Source organism: Narcine bancroftii, chromosome 5, assembly GCF_036971445.1.
Source record: "Narcine bancroftii isolate sNarBan1 chromosome 5, sNarBan1.hap1, whole genome shotgun sequence".
NCBI lineage: Eukaryota > Metazoa > Chordata > Chondrichthyes > Torpediniformes > Narcinidae > Narcine > Narcine bancroftii.
Genome location: NC_091473.1, coordinates 69,254,107 through 69,275,028, shown reverse-complemented (window position 1 = coordinate 69,275,028; position 20,922 = coordinate 69,254,107). Strand labels below are relative to the sequence as shown.

The window sequence follows — 20,922 nt, the reverse complement described above, 5'->3', positions numbered from 1 at the left end:
TTCAACAAGGCAAAGGAATAAAAATGAGGAACACCAATTTAAGTATGACCACGTTTTCTTAAAATTGGTGGATAAGGTAGTTAGAAAGCTACGAGGTGCTTTCATTTATTAGCTAAGGGAGGGGTGGCCAACCTTTAATTTTTTTATTTAAACGTACAGCACAGTAACAGGCCATTTCGGCCCATGAGTATGTACCAGGGGTGTAGGTAATTGGTGGCATGGACAATGGCCTTTACTGTGTTGTATGTCTAAATTAAAAGGTTGGCCACTCCTGAGCTAAGGCATACAATGTAGAAGGTATCCTAGAACTTCATACAATGAAGTGTTCAGTTCCAGTGTACACCTCATGAAAAGTGTGGTTGCACTAGAGAGGGTGCAGAAGGAATCTGGAAGGATGTTGCCAGTATTGGAAAACGTTTGCTCTGAGGAAGTACAGTTCTGAGTTTTTTTTTGCCCTTTGTTAAAATGGAAACTGAGGGTAAAAAGGTCTATGTAAATTGTCAGGAGCCATTTTCCCTTTGCTGACAAATCAAAAATCAGATGTCGATTTAAAATAGTAGATTAAAGGAAATGGGGAGGTGAAAACATTTTAACCAGATTGGCATTTGGAACTCACCATCTGAAATGGTGTGGGAGGTAGAAACCACATTTACAATGTGCCTTGATATGTATTTGAGGAGTCGTAACCTACAGGGCTATAGATTTAAGACCTGAAAGATGGATTGTGCAATTTATTTGACTGGCATGGGCATAGAGGACTGAATGGAGGCTCTTGCCATTTAAATCTATGGGTCAGTGAGTTGCATACAAATTGCCTGCACTAAATGATCTACAGCCATATAGTCAACAGTTAGGTAAATTTCATTGTAATCAGATAGGAGTGATATATTTTAATACCTGCCACAAGTTTTACATTGAAACTCTGAACTCTTCTAAGTTAAAGCATACGTGGTCACTTTTGCCTGCTTTATCATAAGCATAAAAATGCTTCATAAAATGTTCTAAATCTCAATTGAGATTAAATGTCTAATATCATTTGTATATGGTCGTTAAATCAAGTGCTATTAACCAAATTATACATTGACTTTAGTGTCCTCCTTTCATGAAAAAGTTAATGCATGAAACATAAGCACTTACAGCTGCCAGGCATCCATGGAGGACTATTTGAGGGAGTGTTTCAATTCTGAATCCATCTGAACGTTGAGATTTAAACTGAAGGGATGCAGCTTGGTATTCGGGAGCCAAAACTCTGGTTGATTCACCATCTAACTTCCTGACATTTGAAAGTTTAAAAAACGCATTGACGATCACAAAAATCCCCCTTGTTGCCATACTCATTTTATCCATCCTGAATAAAATGCAGGTGAGGCAAGAATCCCTGCTTTGTTTTCAGATTCAGTATCTTTCCACTTGTGTTACAATAATGATTGCAGGGCAGCTTTGCATCATTATCAATACAATGGGGAATTACATTCCATTCTAATTGTTTTCACCAGATGCTTTCCCAACCTAACCTGGTTCCTCCATTGGTGAGACCTCATGGAAACACCTTTTCAGCTCCTGTTCAGAGGTCTCCAATGCCTCTGACAAATCAGATGCAATCTCAAATGACCACAGGTATCATCTGTCATACTCGTCCTCAACATCCACAGAGGGTTCCTTCAGGCCCTACACAGGGGATCCGTGGAAACCAGGCCCAGGCTGCAATGATGGCTGAACAGGATATGAAGGTTAGCATTGTTAGCAGTTTTGCAAAAGCTCTACATATTAATTTAAAAAATTCACACCAAATTAAACTAGTCTCAACTTGGAAATGAAGTGTGGAGAATAGATTTTCTTCAGAAAAATATTTTAAGTGGTTTATAATATATTTTAATTGGACCAGAACACATATTATGGATGCCATGGTCTTGGGGAAAAAAAACTGCAGAAAAATAACAAACTAGTATTGCCATGGATCTGGCCCCGGCTGTAGTTCTTAATTTGTATTCCCATTTGGTAAAATTACCCTCATTATTTTTGGCACTGAGGATAATGCTGTAGTACTGTAGTATTCTCACAGTGCACTTTTGTAATACAAAAGTGATGAAAGCCGACAAAATTAAAAATAAAATGCAGTGCATGTTCATTAAAAATTTAGTTCTAATTACCCTGTAAGCCTGACACCCATCATTCAATATGTTTTTTAAACTCTATTTAAGATGCAGGCATCACAAAGTAGATGTGTACAAAATCCGCAGAGACTTTCCTAGGTATTTTAATCTCTCCAACATTTTTGGTTAACTTGTACTTTTGCAAATTCTCTGTAGGTTTTAATCATTGGAGTTTTAACATTAATTTTATGTGCCTGTGGAGGATGATATTGGGGGAAAAATGCTGCTCAATTTTGAATCCCAAAATTATTACTCACTTTTACTGTGAATGTTTTCTATATACCTTTAAAGAGGTTTTTTGTGCATATTTCCCATCGCTCTGCCACGTTCCTTTTTAGCCTGTGCTTCCAGTACTTATCCTAAAGAAACATCAAAGCTCTTATTTTCCTTTTTTTTAAGGCTAAGCAGCGTGCTGAGGTTCTTCAATCCACCCACAAGTTCTTCTCTGACCAGCAGCACCAAATCAAGCAGCCAGTGAGCAAGACTCACAAAAGTGACAATGGCAGTAAAACTACCGAGAGTGCAACAGGCATTTCAAGTTCAAGAGAAGAGAAGATCGAAGAAAAACCCAACCCGAGTCAGGCCGTTGTGACAAAACCTGTTCGAACTGGGCCAATCAAACCTCAGGCCGTAAAAACAGAAGAAACAAAATCGTAAAATTTCTGATTAACATAATGGGTGTCAAAAGCATTTCTGGGGTGTACTGGGCACTCTTGAGAGGAGAACAGGGAAGTGGAGCTCAAAACATGATTTTTTTAAAATAACCAAGTGAGATGTGAAGTAGTTGAGGGAAAGGAGAACTAGCTTAAGAAGTGCAAAATCCGATAAATCATTATTGAGAGCAACAAAGAAACCCAGATGTGTAATCTCTTGCTGAACATTTAGTGTTGATGTTTGAATCGCGAAGATTTGAGAAGGCAATGTCTGACTTGTGTGGCATTTCTTTTCCTTGAGATAATCACTGAAATTAAGTTAACCTGGTCAGGCCAGCAGTGAATGGAGTCTAACCAATTTTACAGGTTTTATGATAATGATTTAATCTTTGTTTAAAAATCATCTAATTTTTTTTTCATGAGCTTAATTACAGCAAGACCAAATTGATTCACATTTGGTGAATAACAAGTTTCAAGCCTATTAATTTCAAATTGTTTATGCAAACCATTTTAATCACAAGTCTAATATTGCCTTTTTGATTATATGCTAGTATTTTAGTTGTAGGATGTATTGTATTATATTACGTGAATGTAAGATATCTTGTTTATTTGCTTATCAATTATTAGTGACTGTGCTAGCAACACAGATGTTTTTATTACAGAAATCTCACCCAAGTTTGATTTAAATAGATTCTGATAAAGGTACAAAACAATAGAGGACCTCTAATTGGTATCCAGAACCCTTGGCACAAAGCTCGAGTTAAAAGAATGATATATTGATGTGTATATTTTTGTCACATGATTCGTGGCACAGGAAAGACCACAATGCTGAAAAATTGCTTTCCGTCAGTCATGTGTTTTGACGGTCAGTTTTATTTGCTTTCTTTGAAAACTCAGCTGTGCTGTCTGGTTTTTGAGTTTTGTATTCCATCTGTACTGTGTATTCGTTTGCATTGTACAGAAGTTAACAGCCATATTGGTATAGAAAGATTATACTTTAATTTTTTTCATTTGTACAGGGTTAATGCACTATTAAATATGTACGATCTTATTTACAATTAATTGGGTTTGATTACATAACTAATAATAAAATAAGCTCTGAACTGTTTTCAAATTCTTGTACTTTTAATAGTACCAATTCACCTTAAATTTTGATGCAATTTTTGTGCTGCTCTGAATGGAGTATATGGGGCATTGTCAAAACCCTCACATTGAACAATAGTGGTATGAGTCTTGTGGCACTGATAACTCTTATGGCAGAAGTGAGAACAAAGCATGTCCTGGGTGGTGTGGATCCTTGATGATTGCTGCTGCTCTCTGACAGCAGCATTCCATGTAGATTTTCTTGATGGTGGGGAAAGTTTGCCTGTGATGTACTACCTTTTTCACAGCTTTCTGCTCAGAGGTATTGGTAGCCAAATACCAGGCCATGATGCAGCCAGTCAGCACACTTTCCACTACACATTTGTGTAGTGGACCTGGACCTCCGCAAACTCCTGAGGCACTGATGTACTTTCTTCAAAATGTTGAGTCCGGGAAAGGTCCTCCGAGATAGTGATCCGAGAAATTTAAATTTGCTCACCCTCACCATCTCTGATCCCCCAATGATCACTGGATCATACATTCTTGTATGCTGACTCATTACCCTTGTCATTAATGACAAAAACTATTTAAAAGGCATGCACAGATATACCCCAGATAAGCCCATAGATTGCATCAACCATTTGTACATCATATATTTGTTTTAAAATTTACGATAGGATATATAGAACTGACCTTGCACATTATTTCACTGAACATGACCCACTTTTACCATTGTTAGCTTCTTCCATCTTCCTGACTCTGCATGTGACCTGACCATACATTTATCCACATCAGAAAAATTGCTATGCAAGAGTAAGTTGTTTTAATATATATTTCCAGTTGACACGGTTTTCTTTTGGATTCCTCGGATGTTTTCCCTTGGTCAGTTTAAAAAATTTAATCTCACGATCATCATCACTCACTCATCATTGCTCTGTTCTAACCTAGCTGAGGTTGGCTTTTTGGCTGGGTGAATGAATGGTACTTTAAAAATAATGCCATGTTATTAGTTACATAGGAAACAAGATAAGAATTTGACCCAACTTCATATTTTGCATAGAAAATCCATAAAACTGAGAATACATTGGCACAGTGAGCTAGAGATTCAGTCCTGTTAAATTACATGGACGCACTTCCTCAAGCCATTCAAATTTTTATCATGATCACTTCAAATGTGCCAGCGATGATGAATGTAGGTAGGAGGGCCTTCTGCTTTATCTTATTGGAAACCCCTTTGCTTTCCCCAATATTTCATATCAATATTTATTTTGATACTTTATGTTCCACTAATATGCCAATTTTGAAATCATTTTCAAATGTCACTATTTTCCAGTTGTGCTACCTGTAGTTTCCCTCTACATTATTTCTTTCATAAACTTAAATTCTTAACAGTTTAGAAAACACCTGAGGAGATGTATTGATATTACAGCTATGATTCAGTTGGTTTACACTAAATGCTGTCACTGGTCAAGAGCGGAGGACAGAGATTGCATTACCTGTTTGTACCTGTATTGTTTTAAAATATACTTGCATTACAACTGTTCAAACTTTGGTTTAATAACACTAACAGAAAATACTGGAAAAACTTCCTTCAGAAGGGAAGTTTAACATTTCAGGTCTCTGTACCCAAAGGAGAACCCAGATTTCCAGCACCCGTAGTATTTTTTTCCCCTTGTTCCAATAATTATTGCTATATTTTGCCACTATTTGAAATGGTGTTTTCTGTTCTGAAATCATTGTAATAAAACTGTCCATGTGTATACAAGACTTGAGAAAATAATGCAATGGTTCTCCATTGGAGATACTCTACAAGTTTCATATCTTGGCAAGTTTAATGTCATACATGACCATGTTGAAATTGTCCCAAGCCAGGATCTTCTTTTCTGCTGGATTATAATCAACCATGCTATTGTATCGATAGCGGTTCTCAAATGGGATGACCAGAGGTTTGCTGCTGTTTGTAATGGTGTTGTAGGCAAAATTGATGACAGCATTTTGAATGGAATAACTGTTAAGAGTGTAGAGAATTCCACAGATGATGAAGGAATTAGCGACTGCTCTTTTGCGGATAGCCGTGGTCCAGGTCTGCTCTACTTCCAGGGTGTTAGGATCCAGTTTGGAGATCACAATGGCTCCATGAGCTTGACTGGTGCTATATGTTACCCAAAGACCCAGCTCATCCACAGCAAAGTCTATGTCTGTGTAGCCACCCCAGGAATAGGGAAAAGCTCCTCGATAACCTGCATTAGGCAAGTCCTTTTGAACTAAAATAATCTCACTTTTTATTTCAAATCTCAGCAAGGTCCTTGTCCTCCGTTTCTGGTAGTATAACGATCCTCGGTAAACAGTGCCCCCAGTGCTTTCCACTGGTTCTGGCAATATGTAAACTTTGCTGGTGTAACCCTTTGTGAACTGATTGAAATCTTGGTACTCATAAAGCTGACGGATTTCAGTGCCAACAGTGTTGATTCTCCAGATGTGCTTCCTATTGTGAGGTGGCACAGGCTCGGGATCTTTCATCCATACTCCATACCTGCCAGCAATGGAATCAGCCTTTTGGAACGTCACAGGTTCTCCCACCCATTCCAACATTCCACAACCTGCCAAGGCAAGAGGAAGAGAGAAATCTATTTAGGCATGGTGTTTAATTGCACTGCCCTTTACAAAAGAACTTGTATTCCATATTTTCAAAAGAGGAATGCTACCCACAATTAAACAGTTGCAATGACTGGAGATTATGACAAGAAGGTCGTTGTACTTGTTTAGAGAATTCTAAGCAAGATGTAATTTGGAGCCAGCCAGTTTGGAAAGGGGGAAAAAATGCTTTATCCTTAAGGATTGGTTGAAAATGCACAACACCTGGAGATTAGGGTTAATTGAAATTGAAAGAAAAAAGAACAGTTATGTAAGGATGTTGAGGAATTATGGGTAAAGTGTGGGACAGCTTCACCAGAGGCTGGTTGAGAAGCTATCCTCACTGGGACAACACCCCTCTCTGTAACTAGATTCTGGACTTACTAATAGACCAGTCAGTAGCAGAACTATGAGCTGCCTCACATTGAACACTGGTGCACCCCAGGGCTGTGTGCACAGCCCGCTCCTTGTCACACTATTGATCAACAACTGGATCATCAGATCCAGCTGTCATCAAGTTTGCAGATGATGCAACAGTAGTTGGGCCTCATCACCAACAACGACGAGTCGCACTACAGAGAAGTGGAAAATCTTGTGAAATGATGCAAGAGTAACAACCTGAGTCTCAGCATGGACAAGACAAAGGAGATGATTATGGACTTCAGGAGGACCAGGAACAATCACCCTCAACTACATATGACAACTTTGTAGTAGAGTCAGTGGAAAGCACCAAGTTCCTTGGAGTTCATTAGTGACCTATCCAGGATAATTTCTCACTTGTCAGAAATGTGCCACAGCGAATACACTTCCTGAGAACACTGAAGAGGGCAAGACTACTGGCAACCATTATGTAAACCTTCTAAAGGAGCTCTATTGAGATTATCCTTGTCAACTGCATCAGTGTGGTACAGTTGTTTCAGAGAAATGGATTGGAGGTCAATCCACAGAACTACAAGAGTGGCAGGATCAATAGAGTCCTTCTTCCACCATTGATATAGACTGGGATCGTTGTCTGAAGAGGGTGTGCAAAATCGTTGAGGATCCCTTCACCCTGCACACAGCAACTTTCAGCTGCTTCCATCAGGAAAGATACAGAAGTATCAGAGCCAGCACCAACAAACTGAGGAACAGTTTCTTCCCTCGGGCAGTGTGAATGCGGGTCACCCTAACCATCCGAGACTCGCATACACATGAGACTTTATTTGTAGATGTGAGTACTTGTCCTGCATATGTATTGTTTGTACGTGTTATGTCGGGTTGTGTATCTGTGTTCTGCAACGAGGACCCGAGATCGCTGTTTTGTTGGGGTTGTACTTGTCCAGATGACAAACTTGGAATCGAAGCAAGATTAGAATAGCTATGGCACAAATTGTCTTGGGACTGAAAAACTGCCTCCTGATTACTTGTTACTTATCGTGGGCACCACCCAGTGTTCAATGAAGTTGAAATTAAAATGCAGAATAGCAACTTTAAAAAAAGTTTTGTTTAAATGTTGGTTCCTCAGCCAAATATAATTTTAAAAGGCATGTTGCAAAATAGCAAAAGGTTTGATTCAGGCACGGCCCTGAATTAAAGGGCGAGGGAGAAGGAGAGAAAGGACAGGGGGAGGAGCACAAACCATCAGACAAAAGGTGATCACTGGACGTGGATTGGAGGTCAGGGGAGAGAGGGTCAACATATTCAAATTTTTGTTTAGTAGATGAGTCGGTATTGAACTAGGTTTGACTGTGATCCTGTGGAAAAATTTGCACCGTTTTACTGCCTAAACGGTGATGGTTATTTTTGTAAAGATTAAAATGCTGGGGTCAAGTGCCGTTGTCAAAAGTGCTGGAGAAAACGACAGGATAGCAAAAGTCTGGCCACCTGAAAGAGTCTCCGCTCTTGTGCCACCTTCTGGGCATATCCATAAACTGCACACGATCAAACCCAGAAGTCCGTCCCGGGACACTGGCAAGTTATTTAAGTTATGTTAACCTGTGGAATTCTCTTCCATAGAAGGCGTTGGAGATAAAGTCACTGAAAACGTTTAAGTGGGGCGTTTTTAAATTTAGACATTCAGCACTGCAACAGGCCATTTCAGCCACGAGTCCGCACCGCCCACACGTTTCGGATGGTGAGGAAATAGCCTCGGAAACCCTCGCAGAGACCAACTCCTTCCAGACAGTGCGGGATTCGAACCCTAGTCCAGGTCGCTGGCGCTGTAACAGGCGTGGCGCTAAGCGCTACACCGACCGTGCCTTCGAACGTTGAGAAATGAGAGCGGATTGACAAAGGTTGAGTCCGCTAAATCTGTCCTATTGCAGTTCTACTTTGTTACAAGCTGTCAAGAGGGAAATAAATGATTGCATGCATTTCATCTGCAAATAGATACCTGCGCTTTGTTGTGATGTGCTGGAGCCGCCGGCTTCATTCCGCTCTATCAGATTGGAAGCAGAAAACTCAGTAATAATCTCCGATTTCAGCTCTTGGTACCCGGTATCCTCAAAGCTCCAACTGGACGCTGCGGCGAGAGAGACAGGATGCAATGGACGTCTCAAACACAAGTTCAACCTCCCAAAAGGATTCAAGTAAAAACTTTGCCCCGAACTCTACCTTCTTGGCCAGGCTGTGCTCTCTGTCGGGAATTGAAGAAACTTTGCCTCCCTAAAAGAAGAAACCTTTTTTTCAAAACTCGGCATTCCCCACTTCTGTTCAAAACGGTTAATGGTTTCTTAACATTTAATAACACCAAAAATACATGCATGAAATGATAAGCGGAATCTTAAAATGTTAAATACTAATTGTGTAATTGCAAAATGCTGGAGATACTCAACAAGTCAAGCGGCAGCTGTGAAGGGAGAAACAGGTCAAAACCCCTTTGTCAGAACAGAAAACACATCATGTGGTCAAGTTGTTTCATACATCCTGTGCTGTTTCATCTTCCCTCCTCCGCTTGCTCGGCATTTACAATGGAGTTTGTAGCCATCATTTACATGCGGTAAGCGGTTAATCTCAAATAGCGTTAGTGTGGGGGGGAAGCGAACCTCGCTCGTCTGTAAACTAATGTCTCACGTGTACGACCTAAATCACCTGAGATGTCAATCAGCACTTCACTCCTGTATTAAACCGGAGCTTGATGCCAGAGAACGTGCTCGGAACAGGTCCAGCCCGGTTTCTGTCTGTTCCTGTTGCTTGGGAATGTGGTTGGGTTCTGGGCGAATTAGGAATAGTTTGTGTCACATCATTGCCTTTGAGCCCTGCCTGTTTCGGAAGATGCCCGGACGACTCCCCCGCCGCTCACGGGCTCGTTTCTCGAGCCCGTTTGATGCCGCTCCGAGAAACTCGATGGGGAGGCTGAGCGCTTGGCATCCTTGCCTGCCACCAACATTGGCGAAGACCCTCCACCAGCCTCAGGCGACCAGACGCCCCTCAGAATGTGAAGACAACCACCTCCCCAGTCGACAAGGACCCCTTTCAAATTGCAAAGATGCCCCAACCAGATCGAACTGTGGAGAAACCACTCCGAATGGACAAGTGCCCTTCCCCTAACCGAACTGATAACCTCCGCAGTAGAGAACTCCCCCGTTCCCTGAGCGACAGAGACCGGGACCCTTGTAATGGGACACGGCGACCAGTGTCCCGTGAGCCCGCCCACGTTACTTGGATGAGTTTGACGTGTCCTACCTTCGCGGGCGATCTGATGAGAATGCTGGGGAGTTTCTGGCGGGCCAGGGCATTGACCGTCCCGGAGGCGGTCGTTCTCCTGTTCGAGGCGCTGCACCCTCCTGAGTAAGTCTACCTTCTCCGACTGTAGCCTTCTGACATCGCTCCGGGCTCCCTGGCCAGCCGCACCCCTTTGTCCAGTCACCCAGTCCTCCAGGACCCGCAGCCGCTGCCCCATGGACTCCACCTCTCTCTGTTGGGCAACTCTTTCTTTCCGGAGCTCTCGGACGGCGTTTAGAGCCTCTCCCGGCTCGGAGCAGCTCGCCTCGATCGGGCTGGGCACGGTGAAGGAATAAATGCATCGCCCACCCTGACTGGAACTGCGTGAGAAGGTCGGCTGCTGACCGGTGGATGCCAGGAAGAAGGTAGCGAAAGAGAGCAGAAAGGCGGCGGCACTCATGTCGACTGCGGCCGAGCGAGGCGCTCAGTGGTGTCGGGACAGGAGTGCGGGGTGTTTATATCGCGTCCCGCAGGGGCGGACTCCACTGACGTCTGGAGGGATCACGCTGCCCAACACCCGCTGAGAATCATAGCGCTTGAAAGCACTTAAATAGGTCCTTCGGGTCAACTTGTTCACACCGAACAAGGTATCCGAGAAAAAAGCACTATGGTAGAGATGGTCAGGCAACACCGAGTCAGGACCCTTCCTTGAGAACCTGTTCGCCTGCGTTGGGCCATATCCCTCCCAGCCCTTCCTGTCCCCGTATTGTCAACGTTACCATTGCCTCTACCCACTTCCTACCCTATATCCGTGTGAAGAAGCTGCTCCTCGGATCCCTTTTCCAACTTTCATCTGATTTTAGACTCCTCTATATCTTGGGGGAAAAGACTGCGACCGTTCAGCCCTCAACCTTTGCAGCGTCTTGCATTCAGGGAGAAAATTCCCGAATTCTCCTGTGTCCGAGGACTCGAGCCCTCTCCAGGCTTGGTAATATTCTCGACCCTTGTTTTTGCACCCTTTCCCGTTTACTGTCATCCTTTTGCAGGGCGACCAGAACCCCACACAACATTGTAATATATTGTAATATTCTGATAACAGCAGAAAAGATACTAAATCAGGAGGCTTTTGTTTTCAAGATCATAATCTACTTTCCAATGGATGGGGGAGAAGAGAGTGTGACCAGGATGGAAAGGGTCTTGTGTGATAGCACTCCTGAGACAATAGGAGAGATGGAGTTGATGGAGGGGAGGTTGGTCTGAGCTGAGTTCACAACTCTCCGCAGTTTCTTGCTGCCGTGGGCAGAACCATTCCTGCACCAAGCTGAGATGCATGAAGGTCAGTCGCAACCTGCTTAAAAAAAAATGCTGGGGATACACAATTAGTCAGACAGCATCTGTGGAAGGAGATGAGCCAATATTAGTCAGGAAGGCGCAGCTGCACCTGCACTTCCTCAGGAGGTCGAGGAGTGCAAAGGTTACTGGCACCCCATCTAGACAACCTTTTACAGGAAGAAGCTGCCCTTGTGCCATTGAGTGCTCGCCTTTAGGCTTCTGTACCATTTTCTTGATGGTAGCAGAGTGAAAGGGGCAAGGTCTGGGTGGTGGGGGTCTTTGAGGATAGAGGCTGTTTTTTTTAAGACACTGCCTCATGGAGATGTCCTCGATGGAGTGAAGTCTGGTGCCTGTGAGTCACAGGCTGAGTTAACAACCCTCTGGAGTTTATTCTTTTTGAAAATTTTATTTTTCAGTTTTTCAAAAGAAACATAATATCACATTTAAAAACAAACACTTTTAACATATTTACACATTTGTTTAGTACAATTCACTCTGAGATTCAAATACAATGTCAATTTACTTGTAATTCCTTTCTCTCCCCATCAACATCAAAAGAAAAGAAAACAACTAAAGAGACAGGAAATAGACAAGAAAAATTCAGCGAACCACCAGCCTTTCTATTCTACTCCTCCACTCTTTGAGGTGCTTCACTGCTGTTGTCTTTACATGTTTATCAGATGTTTAGATCTGTGAACTGTTCTAATAATTGGGCACCAAAATGCCCTAGTTAAGGTTCTCATATTTATTTCTCCATTTGTGCTACTCCATGGACCATCGAGTGATGAGCGGGAGGATTCTGACTTCCAGGTGATTGCAATACATTATTTTGCTACTGACAGGGAAAAGTCTACAAAGTTAATTTGAAATTTTGTTATCTTTTGCACGACCACCAGATTTCCCAAAAAATACAACTCCAGGTCCAGCGGGAAGTCTGCTCCCATAATCCTAGTTAATATATAAGATAATTCAAGCCAAAAGGGTCTCACCTTCGTGCAGATCCATGTGGAGTGTATAAAAGTACCAATTTCTAACCCATACCTGAAGCACATTTCCAATATCTCTGATTTACATTTATGTAATTTTTGTGGTATAAGGTATAATTGGTGTAAGAAATTGTATTGTGCCAATCTAAGTCTGGCATTGATCACTGATGTGGAAAACCCTATTTGGAAGACAGGTTGTGAATGCTTAGTTCAGCCTGGTCAAAGCCCTTGAGGTTCATGCAAGAGGAGAGGACTGGCTGTCTAAAGTTTCACTTGGAATAAGAGAAACAAAAAGGCACTCTGGTGACCTGAAAGAAAGAGGTTATCATCTGGAGAACCTTGAGGGGGCAAGTTTCGTCAGCAAGACATTGAAATGGCTGATGGAAGTAAATCAGTTGTGGGTGACCTGGAACAACAAATCTCTCTGAAAACCGACAAGAACTTTCCTGAGTGATAACCATTTACCTTTCAAGCACCAAAGCCTGGTGAACTTTATAAATGTTAAGTTCTGTGCACAGTGGAAAAATTGCCTGCAACAAATGAATTTGGAGGAATGAGAAGTGAGGTTGGACTGTGAACCAAAGAACTTTTCTGAACTTAGAAACACACATTACATACACGTACGCTTAGAATTAGAAGGGGGTTAAGTTAGGTTAGTTAAGTCAATAGTGATAAGTTAAAATGTGATTCTGATTTCATGTTTAAAGATAATTAAAAGCAACTTTTGTTTAAGTAACATTTGTCTTGGTGAATATCTATTGCTGCTGGGTTTTGGGGTCCTCTGTGCTCATAACACCATGTCTGGTTTTGGGCTCTCATTTTAAAGCCCAAAGCATATTCTGGATATAAATTTAGAGCATCTCCCAATCAAAATAAATTTCCACCTTGTTCCCTTCAAGTGGGGTCATTGTAGGGCCCCATTTTTCCCATTTTTCCCTTAGGAAGGATCTTAACTGGAGAAAATAGTGGAAGGTCCCAATAAGCAAATCGTATTTATCCTTCAGTTGTTCAAAGGACTGTCTATTTTCATAGCAGTCCTCAATATTTCGGATCCCCTTTTGATGCCAAATATCCAGAATTTTGCTACCTAAACCTCTACTCTGCCAAATATATTATATTCAATAATCTTCTCAGGTTGTCAGGAGAAAGTCTCTTCTTTATAAAGCCTACTTGGTCCGGATTTATTAATTTTGGTAAATACTGGCCCAATCTCTCTGCCAATGCCTTCGCTATTATTTTGCTATCTTTATTTAATAGCGAGATGGGTCTATAAGATGAAGGTTTAAATGGATGTCTGTTTTCCTTTGGTGACACCAGAACTATTGCTGTTGAAAAGATGTCCAGGAGAGTCTTTGTCTCTGTTACTTGGTTAACCATGTCCATCATGAGTAGCATCAACAAATCTTTAAATTCTTTATAAAACTCGAGCAGAAAACCATCCTGCCCTGGAGACATGTTGACTTGCAGCAATCCCAAAGCTTTTTCAATTTCCTCCCTAGTAAAGGGGGCATTTAACTTCATCTAATCCTCTTGGCTCAGTCTTGGCAGCTTGACTGTATTGAGAAAGTCATCTATTTTTGTTTGATCCTGCAGTTATATATAAAATTGTTTAAAAGTATCATTAATTGCTTTTGGATCATGAGATATTGTATCTGGAGTTTATTCTTGTCCTCAGAGATGTCACCTCCAGACCAGGCAGTGGTGCAACCAGCTAGAGTGCTCACCATGGTTTACAGGACTCTTCAATCTCCTCAGACACCTCACAAAGTTTAGCCACTGGCGTGCCTTTTTTGTAATTACATCAACGTGGAAGCTCCAGGACAGATCCTCGGAGATGTTGACACCTGGGAATTCGAAGTTCTTGACCCTCTCCACTGCTGAGCCCATGATAAAGACTGGGTCATATTCCCCTGACTTCCTCCTGAAGTTTGCAGTCATCTCCTTGGTTTTACTGACCTTGAGCGCAAGGGTGTTGTCATTATATAAGCTGGTTTATCTTCCCTCCTGTACGTTTCCTCCTTGCCGTTTGTGATTCTGTCAATAACTGTAGTGTCATTGGCAAACTTGAAGATAGCATTGGAATTGTGCCTGGACACAGTCATGGGTGACCATCTTTGACCAACTACCATCAAGAATGAGGTACATCAAAATTAGGACTGCCAGGCTGGGAAATAGCTTCTTCCCACATGCTCTGAGATGCATGAAGAGCATCCAATAACCTGGTTAATCATTCCAAAATATGTTTTTTTAAAATTATATTTCTATGTACATACGTGATTCTCATGTGCTGTGTATTGTGAATGTCTTTGCACCATGGGCTGGAGGAATGATGTTTCATTTGTTTGTATAGGTACAGGACCTATACAAGGACCTTGAACCTGGGTTAGTAATGTGCAAGCCAGCCTTTCAATATCATCAGGACCTGTGCCACGCCAAGTGGGTTCAGGTTCACTCTCCAGGCTTAAACTTCGGAACTGTCCTGTCGTCCAACAGCTGAGCACGGGTCCGCAAACATGGTGGAAATCCGGAATCCTCGTGCAATCCCGTACTTCTCTCCCGGGATCTCCCCGTTTGCCCCCCTCCCCCTCCCCCTTCCTTTAGGAGCTGAAGTGCGAATCGCTGGAGCTTTCGAAGGGTCGGCGTTGGGCATCCGCCCCACAGCCAGTTTCAACGGGAACGGCTGCCAAGGTCAGGTTAATCATTGTTAATTGAAATGCCTTTGTGTTGTATTTTTAATGAACGTCTCTCCTTTGATACCACATGTCCAATTTCAGGCAATTCTGTGTTTGCAAATACAAACTTACACGTTCTTTAGCAGCCAGTTCTCAAAGTTGATCCGTTTCTGGCCCCTCGAATGAAGAGAGAGGTTCGACAGGACATTATTGGACAGTAATGGATGTTGAGTAATTCAGCGGAAATTTCAGCCGAGTTCTCAATTTAACTTGGTTTTAATGAATTTTCCTGAAGTGACAGATGAAACACACTTTCTGTTCACGTTTGTACAGCAATGGAGCAGTCTCTTCGGTCCCATAGGCTCAAACTGACCATCAGACGTTTACACCATTTACACTCATCCCATTTTATTCGTTCCATATCCCTACTAAATTCTGCCCCACACACACACACACACACACATTTACAGTAGTCAATTAACCCAGCAACTTGCATGCCTTTGGGAATGGGAAGAGGAGTGGGGGGGGGGGGGGTGTCAAAGCCACACACCCAGGTCCTGTGGTCAAGATTGACCCAGGGTTGCTGGAATTGAGGGTCAACCAGCTGTGCCACAGTGCCTGGGTGTGGATACACCCCATCCACTTCAGGGTGTGAAAGATTCCTTAGTACTAACTGTGGGCGATAACGTGCTAACAATAATTGTAGCCAAATTATTAGTGAAGCCCATCTGAAGAACACTTGGCAAAATTAAGGATGCTACAGTTCTCCTGTGACAAAGCAAGGAAGGTGGATGAAGTTAAGGGATTGGTATAATTTGGATGGTAGTAAAGTGTGTGGCGAGGTCCTTATGGCGTTGTATTGCTAGTGAAATAAAGCCCTGTGAGATCCAAGAAGATATTTCAGAAGTTCCTTTGTGAAACATCTCATTGTTGGAGCAGGTTTGAGAAAGATGGAGGGACTAGGAGAATGGGATGGAGTCCTTGTGGGAGGTGGGGTAAGAGGAAGTACAATTCAACATAGCTAAGGGTTGTCCATGGGCTTGTTAAGGATGTTTGTGGCTAGCCTATCCCCTGAGATGGCGATGGAAAGATTCAGGAAGGACAAGTCAGAGGTGAAGCAAATGAAGGTGAGAGCAGGTTAGAAACTGTAGCAAATGTGATGAAATTCCCAAGTTCTATGTGAATGCAGAAAACAGCACTGGGGAAGTCAGTGTACCAGGGAATTGAGGTGGGGGAGTTGGGCCAAGTTGGACTATTCGATGTATCCAACAAATAGCTCGATACCTATGGAAGTACCCATAGGCATCAGGAGAGAGCAAGTGGAGTGGAAGCAGAAGTTTGTCAATACAAGGACAAATGTAGACATACTTTCACCATAATGTGGTGGAGCTTTGGAACTTGCTAATTGACTGGATATTGTGAAACAGAAACCTGAACCACATTTTAAAACAAAAGTGCTTGGCATGTGTAAAACCAAACTTGGGAAATGGGATTATCTGTTGTATCGATGGAATGGGAACAGTGTACTAAATGGAATTAATTTTGGAGATCTATGAGTTAATATATCTTTCATCTGTACATACAAATGAGATCATGGCTGACCTGATGATGGGTCATCTCCACTCCACCTACCTGCCTTTCTCCCATATTCCTTAATTCCCTTACTATGTTTTTAAAAAAAACTATCCAACCTTGTCTTAAATACATTTACTGAGGTTCCCTCCATTGCTTCAATTGGCAGCAAATTTCACAGATTCACCACTTTCTGGGGAAAAGCAGTTCCTCCTCATCTCTGCCCAAATTTATTACCTTGATACTTGAGGCTATATCTCTGAGTTCTAGTCTCCCCCACCAATGGAAACAACTTTCCTTCCTCTATCTTATCGATTCATAAATTTATTTTAATAAGAACCCCTGTCTTTCTTCTAAATTTCAGTGAGTACAGTCCCAGATGACTCAATCTCTTATAGGCTTACCCCCTCATCTCTGGAATCAACCTGCACTGCCTCCAAAGCCAGTACATTTTTTCTCAAGTAAGGACACTAGACCTGCATGAAGTACTCCAGATGTGGCCTCATCAGTTCCTTGTACAGTGGCTGCATAACCCCCCTGTTCCTAAATTGAATCTCTCTAGCAATGAAGGCCGACATTCCATTTGCCTTCTTGATAGCCTGATGCATCTGCAAATCAATCTTTTGAGATGCATGCATGATCACTCCCAAGTCTTTCTGCACAGAAGCATGCTGCAGTCACTTGTCATTGAAATAGTACTCTGATCTTTCATTTTTCATTCCAAAGAGGATAACCTCACAATTACCAACATTGTACTCTATCTGCCAGACCCTTGCTCATTGACTTATCCTGTCTATATATATCTCTCTGCAGACTCTCTGTATCTTCTGCACAATTTGTTTTCCCACTCAATTTGAGTCCTTCTCTCTTTCAATGCCTTGTTGGCATCATCTGATTTAGTCGTATAAAGCAACAAACCAATCAAATGGATGAATGTGAAAATAACAGTGGAGATCTTGATTTAAGTTCATATTTTGTCTAAATTGAACTTGACTCAACTTCTTCAAATGGAGTAAAGAACAGCATGTGACAATGGAAAATAATACCTGCTCTTTTACATGACAGGCTAGAGTTACACAGCCCAGAAACAGTCCCTCTAACCTCTGACCTTTGGCTGTGGCCCTGCTTCTGAGTCACAAGGTTTCAGATTTAAATGTCAGGTTTGAGCACCAAAACCCAGGTGGACCCTCCTGAGTAGCATCAAGGTGATACTGTGCAGTCAGAAGTGTCACCCTTTGAATACGATGCTAAATAGAAGATGCCTGTCTTGCTGATATTTAATTAAATTTAGAAATACAGGATAGTAACAGGACATTTTGGCCCACACGTCTGGGCCCCCCAATTAACATACACTCCTGTTACATTTTGAACAGGGGGAGGAAACTGGAGCCCCAAAGAAAACTCACTCAGAAGTAGGGAGAATGTACCAACTCCTTACAGAAAGTTCCGCCCAAATGTGTGTCCAAGCCAGTTTCAATCCTTGATCACCACCTCCGAAGCAGATGACTTGGTTATTGTCACACTGCTGTTGGAACCTGCTGTACAAAAGTTGGATTTGGATATTTACAACAAGGAGAATGCAGAATCCTTGCATCGATTCCATCCCTCATTAAGTTCATGCCTTGTCTCCCTTTTCCTGGATGTATTTCATATCCCAACTGTAAAATGTTTCTGAACATCTGAGGACCAGAGAAGACTCAATGAAATCAAAGTATTTATTTCTTCTACACACCAGACCAGTCACTACATCAAATATAGTGTGCCCACCATAATGTTTTGGAAAGATACTTTTTTTTCTTTCTTTGTCCATGTGTAATTGTGGTGCGCTATCGGTCAGAAGCAAACACACAAAACCAAATGACTGTACAACAGGCTTTAGTCGACGTAAACTTCCACAGAGCCAGCGGTGAGGAGAGCTGCTGTAAACTCTGAGAATGTCTTCAAAGGGCCGGCTCAGACTTGTTCCCGGAGGGTGATTGACACCCAACCGGGTGGGGCTTGGTCTAGTCAGGTCGGCTGATTGACAGCCGGCCAGGTGTTGTCTTGTCCCCATGCTCTTCCACAGGTACAGAGGTATTGCCCTGCAATAGGCCAGGGGTGTACCACCACAATAATCAAACAATTCACATGTGGTTAAAGTGCATATTTCAGATTTTATTCAAGGTTATTTGTATGCATTTTAGTTCAACCATGTAGAAATTACAGCACTTTTTATACATCGTTTCCCCATTTCAGGGCACCATAATATTAGGGACATCTGGCTGTATGTGATTACTCAGGTATGTTTAAGTACTTCATTGGTGCAGGTATAAGAGAGCTAAGTTTGCTTCTAAGCTTTTGGTCACTTTTGGAGCTTGTAGTTGCCATTTTTTAAGAGGACCAGAACTGTACCAATGAAAGTCTAAGTCTTTATGAGGCTGAAAAACAAGAATAAAACAGTAAGAGACATCATCCAAACCTTGGGATTACAAAATCAACTGTTTGGAACATCATTAAGAAGAAAGAGTGCTCTCGTGAGCTCAGTAATCATAAAGGGACTGGTAGGACAAGGAAGACCCCCATTGCTGATGACAGAAGAATTCTCAACATCATGAAGAAAAATCCCCAATTCCTGTCTGACAGATCAGAAACACTCTTCAGGGGGCAGGTGTGGATGCATCAATGACTACCATCTGCAAAAGACTTCATGAACAGAAATACAGAGGCTAAGCTGCAAGATGCAAACCACTAGTTAGCCACAGAAATAGGATGGCCAGATTACAGTTGCAAAGGTATTTAAAAAGAGCCTGCAGAAAAGGGTCTTGTGGACAGATGAGACCAAGAATAATCTGAATCAGAATGATGACAAGAGCAAAGGTTGTAAAGGAACTGCCTAAGATCAAATGCATACCGCCTCATCTGTGAAACGTGGTGGTGGAGGCGTTATGTCTGGCTGCCACCAGTACAGGTGCACTTATTTTCATTAATGATGTAACTGCTGATGGCGTAGGAAAATGAATTCTGAGGTGTATAGAAACATCTGCTCAAGTTCAAGCAAGTGCCTCCAATCTCATTGGACGATGCTTCATCCTACAGCAAGACCACGATCCCAAATATACTGCTAAAGCAACAAGGGAGTTCTTCAAAGCTAAACACTGGACAATTCTTAAATGGCCAAGTCACTTGATCTAAATCCAATTGAGCATGCCTTCCACATGCTGAAGAGAAAATTTTAGGGGACAATCCCCTGAAATAAGCAAGAATTGATGCAGAAGTGGCCTGGCAGAGCATCATCAGAGAAGATGCTCAGCACCTGGTGATGTCTTTGAATCACAGACTTCAAGCAGTCATTGCAAACAAGGGATAGGCAACAAAGTACTGAACGTGACTACTTTAATATGCTATGTTCCAAATATTATAGTGCCCTGAAATGGGAGGTTATTGTATAAAAAGTGCTGTAATTTCCACACAGTAAAACCAAAATGTATACAAATATTCTTTAATAAAATTTGTAATCTATAAAGGTTTTAATTTTTTAATCAATTTAACAAGCACAGATTTCATAGCTTAATCACAAAGGTTCCAACCTTTGTGAAGATTATTGTGTAGTGCTACAAGTAGATATGATATTAGAGTTTAAGAGGCTGTTAAATATTTGCAGGGAATGGAAGGCTATGGATCATGTGCAGGCAGATGAGATTTGGGTTAATTTGGCATTATATTTGTGGCTTGAAATGTCCATTCCTGTTCTATATTATTCTAACTTCTATTCATTCAGTAGCAGTATGGAGAATCCAAGAAATATCTTCTTTTGTTGAATGAGCAAGCCTGAGTGGCCTTGGTATTTAAAAGATTTTCAAGATGTGGGCATCCTTGCATGTTTGCTTTTAGTGCCTTGTGCAGGGTTGGCGGCAGGGGGATGGGGACATCTGCAAGCATTAACACCAAACAAAATGTTGTCCCCGTTTTCCACCCCCCCCCTCCCCCCATGAGGCATTGTGACCCACAGCCTAGTGTCACAGTGGGATCAATGACCATCTTTGTTACCCATAATCCCTCACACAGCTGGAACCGCTCTGCCAGTGCCAGGGAAACGCGCATACCTGTCACCGGCAACTCGATAGACTCCGGATCAGTACCCATGGATTGGAGGGTAGCTAATGTTACCCCACTATTTAAAAAGGGGGGTAGAGAAAAAGCGGGGAATTATAGGCCG

The 20,922-nt window shown here is 42.1% G+C and overlaps 2 protein-coding genes and 1 long non-coding RNA gene across 16 annotated transcripts in view; 2 read left to right on the top strand and 1 right to left on the bottom strand.

Moving 5' to 3' along the window:
* prrc2c (proline-rich coiled-coil 2C) overlaps positions 1–3,914 on the top strand; it is a 102,234-nt gene extending 98,320 nt beyond the window's left edge. For 11 of the 13 annotated variants that reach the window (XM_069937757.1, XM_069937747.1, XM_069937758.1 and 8 more), the window contains 2 exons: positions 1,497–1,730; positions 2,553–3,914. In XM_069937757.1, coding sequence (XP_069793858.1) covers positions 1,497–1,730; positions 2,553–2,810 — 492 coding nt within the window. In that variant the 3' untranslated portion in view covers positions 2,811–3,914. The remainder of the gene's footprint in view (positions 1–1,496; positions 1,731–2,552) is intronic. The other 2 variants (XM_069937756.1, XM_069937754.1) reach the window with 1 other exon arrangement.
* Positions 3,780–10,903, bottom strand: myoc (myocilin). 2 transcript variants are annotated; one of them, XM_069937759.1, is made up of 4 exons: positions 10,187–10,903; positions 9,116–9,166; positions 8,895–9,023; positions 3,780–6,489 (listed from the first exon to the last, which is right to left on the bottom strand). In XM_069937759.1, the coding sequence occupies exons 1-4, from the start codon at positions 10,623–10,625 to the stop codon at positions 5,705–5,707; spliced, it is 1,404 nt and encodes a 467-aa protein (XP_069793860.1). In that variant the 5' UTR covers positions 10,626–10,903; the 3' UTR covers positions 3,780–5,704. The 2 variants fall into 2 exon arrangements, with proteins under 2 accessions (XP_069793860.1, XP_069793861.1); XM_069937760.1 differs by lacking the exon at positions 9,116–9,166.
* Positions 10,904–20,784: 9,881 nt separating this feature from the next.
* Positions 20,785–20,922, top strand: part of LOC138763494 (uncharacterized) — a 39,929-nt gene continuing 39,791 nt past the window's right edge. The window contains exon 1 of the long non-coding RNA XR_011357613.1: positions 20,785–20,859. This is a non-coding gene — a long non-coding RNA (uncharacterized lncRNA). The remainder of the gene's footprint in view (positions 20,860–20,922) is intronic.